This window comes from Poecilia formosa, unplaced genomic scaffold (genome assembly GCF_000485575.1).
Source record: "Poecilia formosa unplaced genomic scaffold, Poecilia_formosa-5.1.2 Scaffold387, whole genome shotgun sequence".
Classification (NCBI taxonomy): domain Eukaryota; kingdom Metazoa; phylum Chordata; class Actinopteri; order Cyprinodontiformes; family Poeciliidae; genus Poecilia; species Poecilia formosa.
The window spans coordinates 148,046-169,257 of NW_006800326.1; the positions used below are offsets into that span (position 1 = coordinate 148,046).

The following is a 21,212-nucleotide window of genomic DNA, read 5'->3' on the forward strand; positions in this document are numbered from 1 at the left end:
CGCTTTAATCAAACTCTAGTCAGTTTGGTTTGTTTGGGGGGTTGTGGATGCTTAACCGAACTCTGATGCAGACCAGAAACTCAAACTCTGTCCGCCTTCAAACCTTGATCTCAGTTCTGTTGAATTGAACTGAGGAGTAGGACTCGTCTTTTGTAAAAAACCAAGAGTCATTTCTCCTGCTAACAATAAGCTCACAAGTTTGTTTTGATTATATTTACCCAGAATGCCCTGCGCTGTAGTCTGCCTCCTGCTTTTGGAGCGGTACCAGAGTTCACTTCAACCGAATCAAGACCGATGTTTGCAGGCAGACCAGAGTTAGCTTTTTTTTTGGTCCACATCAGAGTTTGATTACGCATTCACACTTCCCAAACGAACCGGACTTTCTTGGAAAACGAACTTGAATTAAAGCAGACTGCACATGGTGTGAATGCACCCACAGTCATCAGGTTACTGCAACAGTTTGCAGCTGTTTCCAGACAGAAAGCGGTGAAGAAAATAGTTTGAAGTACTTCCCTGGCAGTCCAAGTGGAGGCTAGTTTTTTTTCCAACATCAGCGATTACTCACTGAAGCTGTTGTTGTTTTCTAAATGTTTTTATGATCAATTTAATGAGTCTTTTGCTCATTTTAGAAGAAGCAAGCTGACACCAAGAAGCAACCAAACATGTTGTGATGGGCGTTAAGTATTCAGGTTTCTTGCTCCCCTTGTAGCCATACTTCATGCTGGGAATTAAAATGTCAATTAGTAATGATGATGCATCAAAGACCAACTGCACCTACTGGACCAGGACCTAACCGCTGGTGATCTGATCCAAGATGGATGATGTCATGTTTTCTGTGTCCGTGTGAAAGAAATGACTGTAGAAGTGTGTGTGAGAGCTGTATGTGAGGTAGGAGATGCTGTGTGTGTGTGTGTGTGTGTTGTTGCTGGGTGAAATGCTCTATAGTTAGGTCCCTCCCTCCCTGTCTCCATGTTACCATGGGGACAGGAGGTAGCTGTGTGGGGTATAGCATCACAAGATGCGAGCAGGTTGCTTTCCGTAGCTCTCTGCAGTCGGGTAAACGTCTGTCTCTGCACCATTCTTCCCTTCGCCGTCTGTTGTTTTGGCTTCTTCTTCGTCGTTCGTCCTCCGCTCTGTTCTGTGTTTTGTCTGTTTCTCTCATCTGAAGGACGGTTCACTTTGTTTTCAGTCAGGACGAAGAGCTGAGAGCTAATGAATGAAACTCGTGGAACATCAGACAGATTCACTCCTCAGGCATCCAGATCTGATTGCTTACTCGGTGTGTGTGTGTGTGTGTGTGTGTGTGTGTGTGTGTGTGTGTGTGTGTGTCGTAATGTACGTTTTAAATGTTGTTTTTATTTCCTGTTGCGTTCTGATGTGCTCTCGTCTCTTTTTGTATTTTTCGTTGACATCTCTGCCTGTTTTCTGGCCCATCTGAGTGACAGGAGTTAGACCGGCTCTTCGGTGTGTGTGGCTCCTGTCATGCTGGTTGTTGCCCTCATGATTTACCTCTGAGTGTAAAAGAGGCTTCCAGGCAGGGGATGCCGCTGCTTCCTCAGTATTATCGCACCCTCCTGGACGGTGAAACCCCAGAAAAGCTTCCAGATGTAACAGAGAACCATAATTAAATCCAGTGCTGATGAGTAGATGAAGTCTGTCAGTTCCAGCTAAATCTGGATTTATTGTCAGGACTGGCAGGTTAAGCTGTAGCAAACTGGAAACCAAATTATTAAACATATTAGAGGGTTTCCCTCAGAAAACTAGCTGAACCTGGTGGGAGGGTCCACCAGCTACCACACCGTATTTTTGTGTTTAAAAAATGTTAACAAGAAATTTTGGAAATAAAACATCAACGACAAAGAAAATACAACAGTGGACTAAATAAATGAGTCTTTTACTAGTAATTACTGTCATGTTGTCTCACATGATGTGAAGTTCAGGCTACGTTCACAACACAAATGTGATCCAAGTCCAACTTCTGACTGCAGTCTAAACGGCCCAAATCTGATCTTTCACCTCAAAAATCTGATCCGTGCCGCACATAATAAATTAAAACAACCTCAATAGTTTCCATTTGCACGATTTATTGTATCGAGACTCTATAATTTATTTTGTAGGTTGTTTTGTTTATTTATAATTTGGATATTTAAAATGTCTTCCAGTTCCAGTGTTAAATGTTCATTACAATTTAAAGTTTATTAATCTTTGAGAATGTGTTCTTGCATTATTATACCATTATCATTATATTACTTAAAAATAGCCTCAAAACAACAGTATTACCTTTTATCGCAATACTTTTTAGGACAATTTATCATCCAGCAAAATTGGTTTGAATTGAGCATCAATACCTCCGGTGTGAATTTATCCTTGGTAACCAAGACGATAAAGCTCAAGTCATGACTCTCCCGTTTTACTTTTCTCCATCAGGGGAAAGGTACTGTAGTTTAGAAACCTGTGGTTCCCTCTGCAATAATGACAGTTTAGTCTTTATTGTGCATAAACTCAACAACTGTTTGAAATTATCTGTAAACATTTGCCTGGTTCCCCTTTAGCTCTGCTGACCTAACAGTCCTTAACACCAGGAAGTTTGGTCATGTTTAACGGGATTTCAACCCTGTTTTACTGCCTCCCTGGTTCTTAACCTGCTGTGTTTGTGTGTTTCAGTTCTACCTTCAGGACACTAAAAGCAGCAACGGGACGTTCATCAACAGCCAGAGACTGAGCCGCGGGTCCGAGGAGAGTCCGCCCTGCGAGGTTCTGTCCGGCGACATCATTCAGTTTGGGGTCGATGTCACCGAGAACACACGGAAAGGTTTGTGCAAACATGCTGTGATGCCCACTGATGGACTGAAAGACAACGCTGGTCCAGTTAGGGAAAACCAGACGCCTCCTGGAAACCTACTGTTACATTTTCCTCTGTTTTTTTTTTTTTGCAAACGGAGTCCAAATATACACCCTGAAAAATACTTAATGGTGGCTTAGGGCTAATTTAACCATGCAACACAGCAGCACAAGGCTCATAACAAAGCGCACATATTAAGGTCAGATTTTCAGCTCTACATACTGTATTACTAATCCAACCTGCAGGACTGCAATCCAGAAATACACTTACATTTTGGATCCAAAATAAAATAAAAAACATAGGAATATTTATTAAATCAAATTTACAACCGTCGTTTATTATTATTATTATTATAATTATTATTTAGGTTTTGTTATGTCCAGCACAAGACGAAGCACAGATGGTGCAGGCTCTGTTAACAGCTCTGCATTGTGGCATTTTAGTATGTTAGAATAAAGAATATTTTTTTCTATTCAAAACAAGGATTTATATATTTTTTTAACATCAGTATGAGCACATTTAACTTAAAACGAACAATTTATCAAAAAAGATGTGATTGATTCAGTTTTATGCGACTGCAAGTATATTCAAAAATGAACGGAGACTCAAGGACTGGAAAATTGATCTAATATAACTTCTGCTGCGAGGAATGACCAAGTAATGCTCAGATTCTGTTGGTGTTTACTGTACATATTTACAAAATATCTGCATTAACTACAGTAACGCTTTGAGCGAACCTTAAGTTTTATTATGATATTTTGCATTACTATTGTGATAATAAATGATCACAACAATTTGTTTCTTTTTTTTTAGTGAACTGCATGGCTAAAAATATACATAGACTTTACACAGCAGTGCACTGTTTACAGAAGTAATGATGTCTGGATGGAACCGTTAATGAATCAGAGTTATCCAGCAGTGAGATTCAACAGCATTGTCACAAGATCAGATAAAGACAAAGGAAGTTAATAAAAAGACAACGCCACAAATGGCAATCGCATCAGTGACGCGAAAGTCGGATAAAATGCAACATGACCTTTCAGGATATAAGATATGAATGCAATGTTGTTCCACATATGAAAGTGCCGCAACTTAGATTTTTTTTGTTGGGTGAAAAATATTGGAATCGGGTCGTTCAGACTGATATGAAAAAATGGACATGGATTTCATTTTCCTGCTGTGTGAACGTAGCCTAACTGAAGCAATTCACACCTGAATCAAAAAGGCAGAGTTACTGTCATTGCAGGGATGGAAACTGTGGCTGAAAATGTAGCACAATATATCATATCGATATCGATAATTATTGATTAGTTCTTTTGTTTTAAATACGTGAAGCCAAACTGGTGGCACAACCTTTCCTGTTTTATCCAGTTTTCACTACATGCTGGTGTTTTTTTATTTTTTTTTTTATTTTTATGAGGCACAGTGATGACACCTTAAACTGCTACAGTGCAAATTACTCAACATGCTGTTGCTAGGTAACCACAAGATACTCAGCAGGTTGTTGCTAGGTAACCACAAAATGAGCGAGTGAGTTGATGCCACTAACCTTAGTTGGCTGTAAGATGCTGATCATCCAAAGTTTTTCCTCTGCCTACATCCCCTAGAATGCTGTGCGGTTCTGGGTCAGAATTCAGTGAAATTGAATATTCTATCAATATATTATATATTGATATTGATCAAGTGTCTTTTGCGATATATATTGATGATTCATTGTCCAGCCCCACTACATTGAGTGTCAGCAGGTTTAGCTGAAAAATGAGCCAGTCGTTTAGTTCAGGTGTATTGGAGCAGGGACGTACGCTACAGTTGCAGGACAGCAGTGCTGGAGTTGCAGAACAACGTAAAACAGTCGTCATGTCTGCCAGTGACTCCGTTATGCTCGTTAGTAACGCGGCTGTCTGTGTTTCTCTGTCCCCAGTCACCCATGGCTGCATCGTGTCAACAATCAAACTGTTTCTACCTGATGGGATGGAGGCCCGCAGACGAAGCGAGTAAGTCACCGTTACCCTCCTAAAGGATTTAATGTTAAAAAATATATAACAATAACATAAGATTTGGATTGAGTGAACCAGCAGCATAGAAAAGGTTTTATTGCTTTATGTTCTGAGGTAGAAGTTGTTCTATCCTCTGCCAGCACAGAGATGTGATGAGCAAACCTTAAAGAAAATTTATATCCAATTAAATTTTGAGCATGACAGTAACTGTATAAAACGGTATGAAATGTGGCTCATGAGTTTTTAGCACGTTTGTGTTGTTGTACAGTAAGATGGGCTGTTCCTGAGCAGCAGCCGACCCAGCATGATGCTTCCTACTGTACTCACAGCTCCACCTGTCTGTCTGTGTCTGTGTTTGGCTTCAGTTGATGCCGTGTGTGCACAGGTGATCCAAGGTTACAGAGCGGTGGTGTGCAGTGCCATCTGCTGCTGCAGCGTCAGTAGGAACTGAATGAAAAATGCTTTTATATCGTCGTCCTGTCTGGTCAGCATGGCCCACCGTTAAAAACAGACCAGAGATGATGACCTGATGTCTTCAGTATTTGAGTATTTGTGCAACAGCATTGTGTTGCAAGCAATGTGTATCGGATTGCATTGGTGGATTTTAACAATAGAGTTATGGCTTTTCCGCAGATTTAAAGGTCTCTACTGAAATAACACCTTTTAGTTTCTAAAAATGTTACCTTTTGATGTGCTTACTCACGTTAACACACCCGTGATTTTACATGTCATCCATATAATGAGATGCCTGGCTTTCTCTAAAATCCACTACAGAGCGAAAGCTTTGATTAGCATGATGGGAACCGTAAGAGTCTGAAGATCTCCACTGATTCTTCCACTTCAACGTTTTAGATGATTTAAAGTGCAACACATTGTCTGGTAGCTTTAACTACCGTTACAGCAGAGGCAAAGAGTACAAATAAACTTCAACTACAAAACATTAACTACCAACTACAACACCAAAACAGAGTCTGATAGGATGTTTATCGAACGGAACAAGTGTTAATTTAATGAACCATTAATTGACAATCAATCGTAAGTCGTTTACGTTTCATCCCTAATTTCGACTTCATCCTCTTATTGTTTCGGCTTTATTTTCCAACTGTTTTGACTTCATTCTCATAATATTACGACTATTCTTTTTGTTTTACAACTTTATTCTCTAATTACTTTGACTTTATTCTCCTCCTCATGATTTTATTCTGGTGTTGTTATGACTTATTTCCGTATTATTACAACCCACCATATTAAGACTTTTTTCCTGCATTGATTCACATTTATTCTCCTATTATTGGGACTTTTTTCTCAGATTGTTTTGACTTTTTTCTAGCATTTTTTACTCCATTCTCATATTGCTACAACTTCTTTTAATTTCAAATGCCTGAATTTTCTTAGTGTGGCTCTAACACTCAGTCGTAGACATTCATGACATTATGGAGTCCAGTCGAGTAAATTAAATCATTTAAGTCCTTATCCAGAAACGTAATGCTACAGTTACTCAACATTAACTGCCTCAGTTTATCTGCTGTCATATATTTAAAACCTATATTTATCGTTTGTTGCTAAAGTAGAATTTACTGTGAGACTAAACTTGGACTCCTGACGTGTTGATGGTTTCATTGTGGTTCCCAACATTCATATTTAGACCAAACGGGTCATATGGCATAAAAAGAGATCTGCAGCAGTCAGTACAGTCATTATAAATGATGGAAAAGCATTATATCGTCAGCAACAACCTCAATGCCTCAGATCAGCAAGATGATACAAAAACAGGCTGAAATTGTTACATCAGACTGAAACGTTGTGTGACCACATACATCTTTATTATGGATTTATGTCTAATACAGAACATTTACTGTGAAGCTGGAAGCCAATCAGAAAACTAATCAAACAGAAATCTCCCTTTGTGATTCCATATGAAGCTTTTTATCTTGTCAAAAGAATATCCTGAAGATGCTGGGTTCACCAGTTTTTATCAAAATAAGGCCTCAACTAAGTTTTTCCCTTGGAATAAAGAGCCTCCAGCCTTCTCCATTCAGCCGTTGTTTTGTTCCTGATTCTCTCTCTGTCTGTTATCGCCGTCCATATTTCCTCTAAACACGCCCACATACCTGAGGTCATGTGACCAACGCGGATGTTTCGTTTTCAGGTGACTTGTTCTCTGTGAGGCGAGCAGAGCTCACACAGCGAAGGATTGTAAGGAAAACTGAAAGATCTTTGCCGGAGTTGGTGCTGCACAGACGGGGAGGAGTTTGTGCAACTAGTTTGAGTTAAAGGAGGAAGACCTTGGTCATCAGCGGGAGGAGCAGACTATAAATAGAAAGACAGGTTGTGTCATTGAGCGTCTTTGCGGCTCGGCTGTTGAAAAGTAGAGACAAATTATCTGCCCAGGACGAGAATGAAGTGTTGTGTTGGAGAATGAAGCGAAACAAGTTTATTTCCCAACTGCTGTAAGGCTAGAGGGTGAACTTCGCCCTGTGAAAGGTAAAACAGCTGACACACACGCGCGCGCACACACACACACACACACACACACGCACACACCCTGACACAGGAGCAAAAGTTGACAGGTAACCTTGGATTACTTCAGAGCCGAACAGGTTGGTGCTTTGTGTGATTTGTTTGTGTATAATCTCTTCACATGTAAAAAGGCTGTTGGCAGCCGCTGTTTGTTTGCTTGGTTTGGGTTTTATTAATGCTGGCGGGCTGGAGCTGAATGTGCAGCAGGACTAACAGGATCCTGTAGTTTCTGTTGCAGATGTGTGTTTTTTTAAAGACTGGCTTATTCAGCAGGTTTGTTTCAGGCCTTCAGCAGACGGGAAGCGTTTTTAAGGAGGTTCTTCTGTCAAAGATCACTGTTATTTAGACAAAGATTAAGCTGCAGTTAATTCACTGCTGGGGTTCTTCTATGTGGTGGATTCACAAGTTCTTCTTGTTTGGAGAAAAAAAAGGTTAATCCTCAGGTTTTTAGGTTTGGTTTTTAGTTTCCGATGCTGATTATATGAAATTCAGATCCATTGACTGACAGTTTTTCTCCATAGTTATTAATTTAATTGTGATGAATCAACCAGTGAAATAATAGTCAGCTAATTCAGTAATTGATTGATTGCTAACTGGAGTATAGACTCAAAAAAGGCCATTTGCTGTCAGAACAACAGACTCGGATCAGCAGTTAAATCTGTACAAAATCATCTATACATTTTGCATTTAAGCTCAAAAATCTTTTGTCTGTAAATCTGTTTTACCCAGAACTCCTCAAGTTTCAAGTGGCTATTTTAGCTTCACCTGATTCAAATACTGTAAAAAAAAACAACAAAACAAAACCCTCCTATTTGCTATACTATTTTTAATCAGTTGATCAAATAGATAATCACCCGATTCACCCTGACAAGTCCAGCAGAAAGGACTTGAATTTTCATGTTAGAAGTATTTTTTAGCTGCAGATGCATCCTTTGCTACAAATGATCAGCTATTCACTGCAGGAATGTTATGTTGTTGCACTTTAGAAAAAAAAAATATTACCGGAAAAAGGAACTGAATTGTGTATTTGTGTCTTTTTATGTATTCCTAATATTATATTAAATAAGCCCTAAGTGGCTAAATGAAAGAATGTGCTAATATTTCCTATACTATTATCTACTGTTTAAATAATCATTAGTTTATTGTTTTCTTTTTACCCTGAGATGATAGTTTGGCCAGTTTCTTTAGGTTGCACTAATAGACTGAAGCTTGTTACGCCGTTTCTTGTGGCTCATATGGATGGATCACCTTTACAAATCTCCTCATTATGCATGATAAACATGAGCTGCTGTCTGAGATTTCTGATTGAGGGTTTCATCCAGTAACCAGTGGAAACTGGTGCCCTGCTGATCATCTTCTGGATTCTGTCTGCAGCAGCTGCAAGTCACATCTCACTGTTTCTGCTGCTTATGCATTTTTTTTCAGTTTTTACTTTTCTGTCACACTTAAAGGGACAGGATTATGTTTTTCTGACACATAGTTACTTGATTATGCTATAAAATGTCGGTATACTAGCTGAATGGTTGCAATGGAGATTAAAGGATTTCTCAAACATGCATGAAAGAATCAAGGCCACAATCCGGGTATGTTTTTGATGAGGGAGTAAGATTACAATGTGATGTAAAGCTCAAAGTAATTTCTTTTTCCATTAAAAAATGTTAATTCCAACAAAGAGTAAATAAAATATCTGGATAATTTAAAAACGGGCCAACCTGAACCTTTGTGAAGCCACAAATGAACTGTGATTAGCCTGTTTTTAAAGTTTTGGCACAGTTAAACAGTCAGGCCTCTTAAATGGAGCCCGTCTGACAACATGAAGTAGGCTGGATGATCTCACTCATCCTTCTGGAAATATTTTCTGGAATAATGAGAAAAGTGGAACTTTCAGGAGAGCATTAAAACAACAGCATCAGTAGTTCCTCCACTCTCTCAATAATGTGTTCATTGGAAGCAGAAACACTGAGTACTAAGTGGAAAAAAGTGAATTACATGATGTACCATCAGTCTGTTCCTTCTTTAATAGTCTCTGGAAATGCAGTGTTACTCTGAAATATGATCGTTAAACCTTCTTCTTAAAATCATTTTGGAAGTATGCGAGCGGCCCAGATGGAAACACCCAGCAGTGTTTTCCATCCTGGGTATCTGATGGACTGCATGCAAAACACTTGAGCTGGATCAGATGTGGATGACTGGTTCCTGTGGGCCGGCTGCAGGCTTTCTGTTTGTGTGGGCTGCGCCGACGTTCTGCTGAGCTGCGCCGACGGCCTGTTGTGTGTTGGATCCTGGCTTTCTTAGTAAATGTGTTGTTTGGGACCATCACCGGTCGGTGTTTGATAACGTTATGATTCAGGCTGAACACCTGCAGTGAAGCTTTATTTATCCTCCAGAAGCATCTGGAACATGACATCACTGTTACTATATAACTAAGGTTGAAGCCATTATTGAAACAATCGTCCACTTCTTAAGTAATCGATTAGTCATTAAGTCGAGCATACAGGCTCTAAAAAAGTCAATTTACTGAAAGAACAACATGTTCAGAAGAGTAGTTAAGACAAGACCGTACAATATTTTACATTTAAGATAAAAAATGTTCCTTGTCTGTTTAATATCTTTTAACCAGAACTGAAGTAGCAGTTTTGGCTTCACTGGGTTCAAATTCTGCAAACAAACAAAATATCTCCTATTAATCACCTTTTTCTATCCAATTGTTAATTAATCAAATAAATAGTCACCAGATAATCTCCATATTGTATTAAGCCAAACAGAAAAGGCTGAGTGTTTCACATGTTGATGTTAGAATTATTTTTTAGCTGCAGATGCATCCTTTGCTTCAAATGACCAAGCGTTTGCTAAAAGAATTTGGTTATTGCATTTTGGGCAATAAAATGTTTTTCTTATTTAATAATCTATTTGAATTATACGTTCATCTTTTAATGTATTTCTAGCATTGTAAAAAACTCTTATGTGGAATTACTGCAGAATGTGGTTGTTTATCAGATTAATCGATTGTGATAATAATCTATTACTAAAACAATCATTAGTAGAACATTAACATTTTAAATGTTAAAATGATTTTAATTGATGTCTGTGGCCTAATTTATCGTGACAGGCCTACTTTCCGCTCAGATTTCCATTTTGACAGCAGGTCTGCGTTCGGAGGCGTCTTCATGACGTTGCTCCTGCAGAATGCAACTTAAACTGGGCAGAGGGCTTCAGCAGCTGGTTAATTAAGCAATGTAGCTTAAAAAACAAACTAAGATCACAGTTTAACTTTTTTTATATATATCATTTCAGATGAATTCATTCTGGATATGTAGGTGGATGTTTGCATTTCTATCATAATCACTCAGTAGCTTTGAGATAAAACTCAACCTGCTTTAGTTTAAGTGATTCTCCTTTCCTACACACATTGAATGAAGTTAGTAAAATATTTGGTTCCTGCTGCTGTTCACACCTCTCCTGCTTTTACCAGAGTTGCTGTATTTTGTCCAGAGTTCAGCCTTCATTCTCACCTCTTTAAACATAACAAAAACTGAGCGTCCCTCCATTCCCTCCTTCATGGTCATTTATAGGTCTGTCATGATAACAAATATTGCTGAACGATAAATTGTCCCGGATGTTGTTGTGATAAACGATAATATTGTTGTTTTGAGACCATTTTCAAGAAATATAATGTTAATGACATAAAAATGCAAGAACACATTCTGAAAGATCAGTAAACTTTAAATCCTACTCAATATTTAACACTGGAACTGGAAGACAATTTAGATATCAGTATAAATAAAACAGCAGAAACAACAAATAAAATTAACTGTGAAGTCTCTGTAAACAAAATTGTCCTTAAAAAACGACTAGCAGAGACCGAAACACCAGACTGAAGAGTTTTATCAACCAGTTTTTGGTAGAAAGAGAGAAAAGAGAAAAACAAATTATACAAATGGAAACTCTTGAGCTCTTTTCAATTGATCATGCGAGTGATTTATTGTGACAGGCCCAGTCATTGGGTGATTGGTCCACCACAGAACCATTCAAAGGGACAAAAACACATTTCTGCTCAACCATGACGACAAAATCCAACATGGCTGCTGCACAAGAAACTAAAGATCTGTTTATTCTGACTGCTTCTAGCTCATTAAGTCAGTCAGGAAATATATATTTTTGTGTTAAAAGTTTAATTGTGTAGCTCCGTAAACGGTAAGGTTGATTTCCACCATTATCATCCTGAATTTCTGGTTTGAACGCAGATCAGTGTGCGGTGAATCTCCAGAAATCGTTTCTTTAGGTCTTTCTGTTTCGTTCGTGTTCTTGTAAATGTTGTAAATCAATGCTGGACTTTACCTTCACTAAACTTTGTCAGACTAACGTCAGTCATTGATCTTGTGTGGATGTGTGTTGAAACTCCCGAGGCGTTTCTGTGTGAATGAAGCGTCGCTTTCATCTCTGAGCTTCACGGCGTTTTAAGGGGAGCCTTCAGCTCAATGACTGTGTTTCAGTGATTCTGCATGGACCAGAGCGTGGAGCGGCCCGTCAGCCTGAGGCCCGTTCAGCTCCTCTGTGTGCTCTGTTCAAACATTTATCCAGACTCGGACCAATCCGTTACTCAAAGCAAATCGGACATGATGCCTTCATTAGACAAGGCGCTGTGATTTAACCACTGCAGTTGCTTTACTACTGTTGTACTTTAGTTAAAAAAGGACCTTCAGAAAGTTGTTGTTCCTCTGTCGCTGTGGTTACTCCATGTGTCTTTACTTCCTGCTGTTTCCATGGTGTTAAACCTTTTTCTCTTCCTTTTCAGTGTCATCCAGACTCCTTTACCACTACCTATAGACAAGGTAAGACCAGAAATCGCTGTTGTCCTGTCCCACGTGTTGTTTTATATTTAAATGTGAAGAAAGGGACCAGAACAAAGCAGCTAAATGTGTTTAGCATTAAACTTATTCATCAATGGTGCTGCTCTGCTGTATTGTGGATTAGTTACTTGACAGAGGAATGCAGGTCCTTTTCTTCACATTTTTCTCAGTATGTGGTTGAATTTTCTGTCTGTTCTCCAATACTAATACAATCTATTGTAAGCAAATAAATGTTTGGTTTGAACTGGGCTTCCTGAAAAATTTTATTTTTCAGGAAATAAAATTCCCTGTTGCGTCAGCGGCCAGTTTGTAGTAAAACCAGTAGTTTAATGTTTTTCTTCAGATTTATCATTTACATAATGTCTTCTGCCAGAAAGTCATGGTCAATAAACAGCAACACATCCACACCTAAAGGCTGATGGGGAAAAACACAAGGCTGCAGACAAACTCAGCAACTATTTTAAATAAAAATAAAGTACAAGACGGAAGAGTTTCTGTCGTTGTATTTGTGCAGACATCAGATATAAAGCAGTAATTTGCATCTCTGTGCAAACGGAGTTAATTTTATTAATTTTAGATAGTTTACACCTTTGATAAAAAGCAGTAACTTGTGCTGTGTTCACATTGCAGGACATTGTGACCCAAATTTTACTTTCTCACAACAATTCTGAACTTTTTATCCAAGAAAACTGTAATTTGTGTCACTTCCATATGTGGATCTAAATCGGACGCATTTCTGATCATTTTCTAAGCGTCTGCACTTAGAACAGTCCTGTTGCGTTATATCCAATTTTATAATGTGTCATAATTCTGCACCAGAAGGAGCCAGGCTCTGTAAATCTAGATGTAAACTATGGCTAAAATAAGCACATTTACCTTTTTATTAGTTCACCTCATCTTGTCATGAGCTTGTGACAATAATGTCTGCTCTGAATAATTTCTGTGATGTCTGTTTTTCTTTTGTGCATGTAAACCGTTCACACAGGAGTCTAATTGTCGTTACATTTAATTATTAGCATGAACAACCATGCAAAAAATAAAAAATCTAATTTCAGCAAAATGTTGGGACATAGCCATACTGTATCCAGTTATTTAAACAAAATTTAGTTAATGTAGATTATATCAAAATAATCTCAAAAATATTTTTACTTTTATTTAAATTTGATCCAAGAGCAAAAGGAAAGGCTTGAAAAAAAAAACCTTTTAATATTTTTACTAAAAGGAAACATCTGGCATTGAGTTATTAATGTAGATGCAAAAATAATTTATAAAGTGGAACAAATTGGATTTACTGAATTAAACACCAACTCAGTTTTAGAAAAAAAAATAAGAGCAGAATGAAGAGTCAGCTGCTGGTAAATATTTAACAAATTATTCTTGGTTTTAAAACAAAATATATATCTGATTCTCATTTTCCAGAGAGAATGCTGAATGACTCAAAGTTGGGACTAAATGTTTTTAATTTGACCATGAAGCTTTTATTCTCTGTACTTCTGCTCTGAAATGACACTTCTGCAATTTCCTCCACTTTAGTTTTGTCACGAGTCTCTATTAAATAAAAATGAAGCGGCTAAACGAGCTCCACAGTCAGTCCACTGCATTCTTTGGTTTCTGCTAATAAAACAAGTTTTTCAGGCTGCTTCTCCCAGCTCAGACAGACGACAAACTGCTCGTCTGCAAAACTCAGCCAGCTTCCTATCAGCAGGATAATACAGCCTGTCATAGATTTGTTTTGTCGTCAGTGGCTGAACAGAAACAGTTAACATCCTACAACAATTACATAAAGCACCAATTTACAACACAAGGCGGTTTCTGAGACAAATTTAAGCCAATTTCATTCCAGATTCTACTCCGGTTTTATGAATTTTCATTAGGAAATCAACTCTATGGCCCAAAGACGAGGTGCAGACATTGTTGTTTGGTAGCAGAAAAGAAAATGCATAAAAATCGCTCAACATTCCTTTTTGTGATGACCCCACTCACATTGAGGTTGGTAACACATTGAAATGGAAAACGACCCAAACTTTTAGAGACAAGTCGAGTTTAGTCGAGAAGTTACTAACAGCAAGGAGCCATTATATGCAGATATATTAGGGCAGAATGATATAGCTGAAAAAGTATCGCAGTATAAGCATTTATCAGTCAATATCAGTAATTATTTTAGGTTTTTTTTGTTTTAAATATCTGAATTACAGCCACACTGGGGGCGTGACCTTGACTTTTTTAGCCACAGTTTTCACTCCACGCTGTTATTTTTTTAATTTCAAGCAGTTATGAGGCACAGTGGTGAAACATTAAACTGTTGCTGCGCCAGTTACTCAGCAGGTTGTTGCTAGGTAACCAAAGAATGAGTGAGTTGCTAGGTAACCAAAGAATGAGTGAGTTGCTAGGTAACCAAAGAATGAGTGAGTTGCTAGGTAGCCAAAGAATGAGTGAGTTGCTAGGTAGCCAAAGAATGAGTGAGTTGCTAGGTAACCAAAGAATGAGTGAGTTGCTAGGTAACCAAAGAATGAGTGAGTTAGTTGATTCCACCAACCTTCCCTTGCTGGCAGTCAGAGGTTTACCAGCTGAAATCTTTCACCTTCCTACATTTCCCAGAATGCTTTGCGGTTCAGTGAATATTCTATCTATGAAATATTCCATCGGATAGTATTATCTATTGATATGTCTATCACAATATATGTTTATTGATTTATTGTCCAGCCCTAATAAATAGTTAAAATAACAGAAAAAGTGGAAATTAGAGAATAATAAAACAGATTTAATACATTAGGAGTTTGGGTTTAACCTCCTGTCTTCCCAGTGAGTCCATAATCTGAATATGGCGGACCATAAAATCCTGCATCACTCAGTGAAACAAGGCATTTCTTCTGATTTATAGTGGAATGAGCAGTCTGGCAGCTGGCCGTCACTTCAAAGTACACTACTGTAATAAATCAGCAGGTTACTGCCGTGCAAAACGTGTGTGGCTTTCTGTTATACACAGCTACACCTCGACAGTATTCAGTGTTCTTCTGTACGAAGGTTTCCTGAGCTGTTTTCTGTTGTCACATTAAATGCATGACGTTGTGTGGACGGATAACGGTTCATTGTGTATTAGAACAACGTGTGGCGTTAGCTCCTGCTGCTGCGTGTTCAGCAGCTGGGCCTCAGTTCCTCGGCTGAGGAATGCAGGCCGATGTGTGTTTAAGAGGAGCTGTGATTAGATTTGAACCTCTTCTCTGATATAATTAACTGTCCTGAGGCTGGATCATTGCTACCAGGGTGCAAAAGAGTAACAGTCAGTCGCAGATGCTCTCTCTTTCTTTTTCTTTTTTTTTTTTTTCTTTTTTTTTTTTTTTTTTACCAATAAACTGGTTGATGAAAGTCTTCACTCTGGTGCTTTGGTCTCAACTAGCCCCTTTTTAAGGAAAGTTTTGTTTGCAGAGGCTTCATAAATTCATTTATTAGTTTAGTTTATTTATTTTGGATATTTAAAATGTCTCCCAGTTGCAGTGTTAAATGTTCATTAGAATTTAAAGTTGTTTTTGAGCTTGTGCTGTTGCATTATTATGCCACTAACATTGTAATACTCAAAAATGGTCTCAAGACAACAATATTATCGTTTATCGCAATAAATTCTGGGAGAACTTTTCCAGTAAATGACAGGCCTAGAAGTCCATGATTGTTTCTCAGCTCAATTAAGTTAATAAAATCCTAATGGGTCCAAACACAACTTTTTCAATTGAGCTGCATTCATATTAAGATTTAATCTTGGTGCCTTAAATAACCACTTTCATGAGCAGCAGAGTATAAAACCTCCCATCTGAATGATTTTTCATTTGGACAATGAAAATGGTGTTTTTTCTTTGGCTATAGTGTCTTTTAGTTATGTTGCTTTTTTGATATTGTGAAATGCAATTTTGTAATAAATGGGAAGCTAGGTATCATTTACATATTTTAAGTAAATATTCAAAAAACAATTCAGGTGGATCCTAATAAATGTCTGACTTTGCAGAGGAAACCGACCCATATAATCATAAGAAGTTTAGTTATTCTGGGGTAAATTCACCCAAAACTCTCGAAGTCTGCAGAACTTCTTCACATTTAGTTAAATATTATTTTAGAAACGCTTGCGCTGCTCAGAGTAAATCATTTATAAAGCAGGGCGGACAGACGCCACAGGTTGAACATCGGATCATTTATCATGTTTGTTCAGAGGAGTTTTTTTATTGCTTAAGTGGTGAATAACTGCACATAAAATGCTTTGCTTCATTTTTTTGTCTACTACAGTAAAATCACTCCATTGTTTTTCCAGTTTGTCTCCCTCTCAGCTCACCGCTGCTCTGAGCGCTGCCAAACAACCCGTATATAAACATAACCAGTTGTTTTTAATACAATGGGATGGCATTTACAGGTTCCACTGAAAACATTTTTTTCATTTGCAGTCTTGTTCCTCATACCAGTTCTGATGATGAACCACCTCTGAACTGGTTACAGTGTAAAAATGGGATCATTTGGTTAAAAAGGGTCAGTTTCAGCGTGTTTACTTGCATCCTTACATTGTGCTTATATGTTCTAGAACACGATGTGATATAATTACCCTCAGTTTTCCCTCTGGTCCGTCAAACAGATGAAGTAGTGAGCTCTCCTGGTCTGTCTGTGGTTTATCTAGGTGGCAGCCAACACTCCCAGTATGTACTCTCAGGAACTGTTCCAGCTCTCCCAGTATCTACAGGTAAAACACTGACACCTACTGGCTGTTCTGTGGCAGTACACCCAATGTTCTCCATTTATCTTAGGGTTTTTATAACTGTTTAGTTTGGCTTTAAAAGTATCAAATGACATGATGCCACTTTTTATTGTTTCTGATTCTTTTCTTACATTTATTTTTATTTTTTTACTTTTATCTGTTGTTGAATGCTTTCTGTGCTATTATTTAGCCTTTTAGGAACATTGTGACTTTATTTTTGAAATGTTTAATAGCGTTCTTATTTCAACTTTTAACTGTAGTTTAAAGTTATAATAATAGTCTGGTCATAGCAGACAATTAAATATGACAGTTGCGAAAATGGAGACAATACAATAACAATAAACAAAACATGTTTATGTATATATGGCATAATTTTAAAATAATATGCAACTTTTCTGTCATTGCAACTGTCTTTCAACAAATTAAAATCACACTTTCAAATCTTAAAGACGATCTGAAAAAGAAACTCAAAAGATGTATTGATGTTTTCTGGAGTCATGCATTGCATCGTAGCTCATCTAAGATCATCGTTTGGAGGAGCAGATGATTTGGAAAATGTCTGTTTCTGCAGGAGGCCTTACACAGAGAGCAGATGTTGGAGCAGAAGCTGGCCACTCTGCAGCGGCTCCTGTCCACCACCCAGGAGGCCTCAGAGAGCAGCTGGCAGGTCGGAGCCACTTCCACTGTATCTCTGAGTTTATCTATTTATTTGCAATGAAAGCATGTAGCTTAAGAGTTACAGTAGAATGAGCAATCTAGCCTGTATTTATCATGTAAAATCTGCTTTTTTGGATTTTATGGTTGGATAACTTTGAATGAAAGCACACAGATAACATCAGGATTAGTTTGTCAGACATGTTTCACAGTAATTTTAAGACACAGAGGAAGTTCAAAAGTTTTCCTCATTTTAAAGCACTTTCTGTGAACTCTGCCTCCATCAGGCTCTGATAGATGAGGACCGGCTGCTGTCCAGACTGGAAGTGATGGGCAGTCAGTTACAGGCCTACTCTAAGGTAAGAGCAGTCAAAATGACTGCCTTAGGCCAAAAATAATACATCCTGGTGATGAGTCTTTCATTATAATCAGTTCATGGCTTTTTACTTTTAGACAGATTCACTGATTATATTTAGGAATACAAGATCTTTTTTATGCTGTGACAAAACTACAAGACCCACAATGCACAGCAGCAAACAGCCGTTTAGTTTGCTTAGGGGATTAAAATCTAAAGGTTCTTAGAGTCCGATGGATTGTTGGGACTATAATAATTGTTGACTATTATATTCCAAATGTAAATTTGAATTTTTCATACTAATACAATATTTAGACCAGTGGTTCTTAACCTTTTTTGAGGTACCAAACCCCCCAGTTTCATACATGCATTCACCGAACCCTTCTTATTAGATGTTACATGTCCTTCATATGTAAAAGGATTTAGTAGAAGCATAAACTTGAATGTTTCTACCACATTACAGTTTGACAATAAATCATCTGTTTCTCCCACTATTTACAGTATGAATAAAATATATAGTTCATTTAAAAAAATAAATAGGAAGCAAAACAATTTAACTTGAAATGTTTGTGTTGTGGACCTCTGGAAGAATAGTTTCTACTCCAGCAGAGTCTAGTTGGGGATCCATAAATAAAATGAACTGATTTATAATATGTATTAATTAATCTGTATTATAATTATTGTCTATGACTCTTTCACTCAGTAGCTCCTATATAATATTATTTTAGATAATAAAAATGTCTGAAATGGAGGATAAAGCTTTAAAATTAACTTCTTGATTTTCTGATCTTTTAAAAACTTCGGCAGTCGCAGACAGAGGAAGGGATCCGCAAGGAGCTCCTGGCTCTTCAGGAGGACAAACACAACTATGAGACCACAGCAAAGGAGTCCCTGAGGAGAGTCCTGCAGGAGAAGATCGAGGTGGTCAGGAAGCTCTCTGAGGTCGAGGTGGGTCACCAGGAGGTCGATTGTTAGACAGATTTTTGTTTCATCAGGTTTGTAGCCGCTTGTTTCCTCTGGATAAATCGAGTGTTTATCTATGTTGTTTATGCTGCAGTGAATTCTGGGTGGATGATGCATGCTAGGTGCTACAGCGCTAGCTCTGTCCAGCCAAAACAGTAATTTTTGCACAATGAGTAACGTTCAGATCTTTTAGTTTGAACTGAAGCTCGTTGAAATGGAAGGTAATGCAGAAATGATGAAGGGAGAGCAAGATGACTGTATTACATCAACTTATTTTTCCCGCAGTCCTCGGAGAGACCAAGGGGACCCCGAATGAGGGGTTGAGTTGTTTTAATTTTTATGGCTTCAGGAGCTGAAGAGACTCATTCCTCCTTTGTCTGACCTTAACATTTATATTCCAGAGCACTGAGCTAGGACTGTGGGAGGGTTACCTGCTGCTAATGGCGTTAGCTCCTGCTAATGGCATTAGCTCCTGCTAATGGCGTTAGCTCCTGCTAATGGCGTTAGCTCCTGCTAATGGCGTTAGCTCCTGCTAATCTCGTTAGCTCCTGCTGATGGCGTTGGCTCCTCCTAAACGGAGGATCCTACTGACAACGTTGACTCCTGCTAATGGCGATAGCTCCTGCTAATGGTTTTAGCTCTTCATAAGGGCGTTGGCTCCTCCTAAACGGAGGATCCTACTGACAACGTTGACTCCTGCTAATGCAGTAAATAGTTTATAACAAGCCATCTTGTATGTTTGTTTCAACAGATACTTTGTGTTCAGCGCCACATGAAAACATTGTTAGTTTCTCAGTCCAGGGGTTTTGTGGGCTGTCCCCATCAGCCTCTATAACCTTGTTTACTTTAGTTTATAGACTTGAGTCCACTATAAACTACCTTGACGAATAAACATCGCTCTGACAAAAATGGCGGCATCTATAAGTGAAAAATCTAATCAAGATGTACAACTTTTAAAATAATTATAAGTTTTATGTATCACGAATAACATCTAAGTTAACAGAAGTTGTTGACCTAAATTACAACATGCAATTAAATCAATTACATGTTGAACTGAATTACATCATATTTAGGTCAACATGTTCAACTAGTTGGACATGTTGGATCCCTTTAAATTAGGTGAACGGTTTTATGCAAAAACCTTTAAAATTGTGTTAATCAAGATACTCGGATGGAGAAAGTTGCTGTTTTTGTGACAAACTGAGACATAAATCATGTAAAAGTTGAATCACTGTGTGTGTCCGCTGAGCCGCGGCTGCTGTTGTCTGTTTTGAAAGCGAGCGTTGTTGTGTGTTTGGCGTCGCAGCGGTCGCTGAGCAACACGGAGGACGAGTGCACCCACCTGAAGGAGATGTCTGAGAGGGGCCAGGAGGAGCTGCAGGAGCTGGCCAACAAGTACAACGCTGCCGTCAACGAGATCAAGGAGCTCACCGACAAGATCAAGGTGACGCGCTCAGAAACTCTGAAGCAAACCACCGCCTTCCCTACGACTGGGCGACGCGGCTTCAATTAAATCTGATTCCCATTTTAAACGTTTTTCTTGATTTTCTTCCTAAAGATGAAATTAAGAAAGTATTTTCAAAAAGTGACTTTTATTCAATCATACCAGCTGTGAGTTGTACAACGGAGTATTAAGGAGAAATTTTTATTAATTATGACACTATAGTTATGATATTAGTAGAATAAAGATGCAATTTTACTAGAAAAACATCTTAAAATTAGGAGGAAAATAGACGTTTTAATGAGGAAAAACCTTCTGGAGCCATCAGGATCTGCAGCTCAGTCTGTTCTTTCTTTGGAATAAATTCATTTGTTGCTGAATCAAAGTCCTGCTACTGATAATAATGTGTTGAAATATAAAGTATTTTCTGTGAAGCTTATACCAAAGATTCACTTCACAAGATGGTCAACTTTTCTCATGCAGATTTTCTTCCTCAAAAGTTAAATATCCCAAAACTTTGACTAATCGATAAAATCGATTTATCAGTTATCAAGCAGATTTAAATTATTTTTTTATTTATTCAAACACTGCGCTCCTTCTCTGCTTGCTCTCCTGTATCCTGGCTGGTTCCACATTCGTCCTGCTCACTTCCTGTTCCTTCACAGTCGGCCTTCTTGTGTCCTTGCAGGCAGCGGAGGGCAGGCAGGAGGAGCTGACGCTGCAGGGAGCGACGGAGAAGCGGGAGCTGGAGATGCGGATCGAAGAGATGGAGGAGAAGGAGCAGGTTCTCCAGGCCCGCATCGAGGCTCTGCAGGCCGACAACGACTTCACCAACGAGAGGCTGGCCGCCCTGCAGGG

The 21,212-nt window shown here is 38.4% G+C and overlaps 1 protein-coding gene across 10 annotated transcripts in view; it reads left to right on the forward strand.

Moving 5' to 3' along the window:
• Window positions 1-21,212, forward strand: part of slmapa (sarcolemma associated protein a) — a 56,087-nt gene that overhangs the window by 14,485 nt on the left and 20,390 nt on the right. For 7 of the 10 annotated variants that reach the window (XM_016662703.1, XM_007575729.2, XM_016662706.1 and 4 more), the window contains exons 2-10: window positions 2,665-2,812; window positions 4,764-4,836; window positions 12,155-12,191; window positions 16,864-16,926; window positions 17,513-17,608; window positions 17,883-17,954; window positions 18,758-18,898; window positions 20,220-20,357; window positions 21,043-21,210. In XM_016662703.1, coding sequence (XP_016518189.1) covers window positions 2,665-2,812; window positions 4,764-4,836; window positions 12,155-12,191; window positions 16,864-16,926; window positions 17,513-17,608; window positions 17,883-17,954; window positions 18,758-18,898; window positions 20,220-20,357; window positions 21,043-21,210 — 936 coding nt within the window. Of the gene's footprint in view, window positions 1-954; window positions 1,057-1,080; window positions 1,280-2,664; window positions 2,813-4,763; window positions 4,837-7,049; window positions 7,324-12,154; window positions 12,192-16,863; window positions 16,927-17,512; window positions 17,609-17,882; window positions 17,955-18,757; window positions 18,899-20,219; window positions 20,358-21,042; window positions 21,211-21,212 lie in introns of those variants that run through there. The other 3 variants (XM_016662705.1, XM_016662708.1, XM_007575731.2) reach the window with 3 other exon arrangements.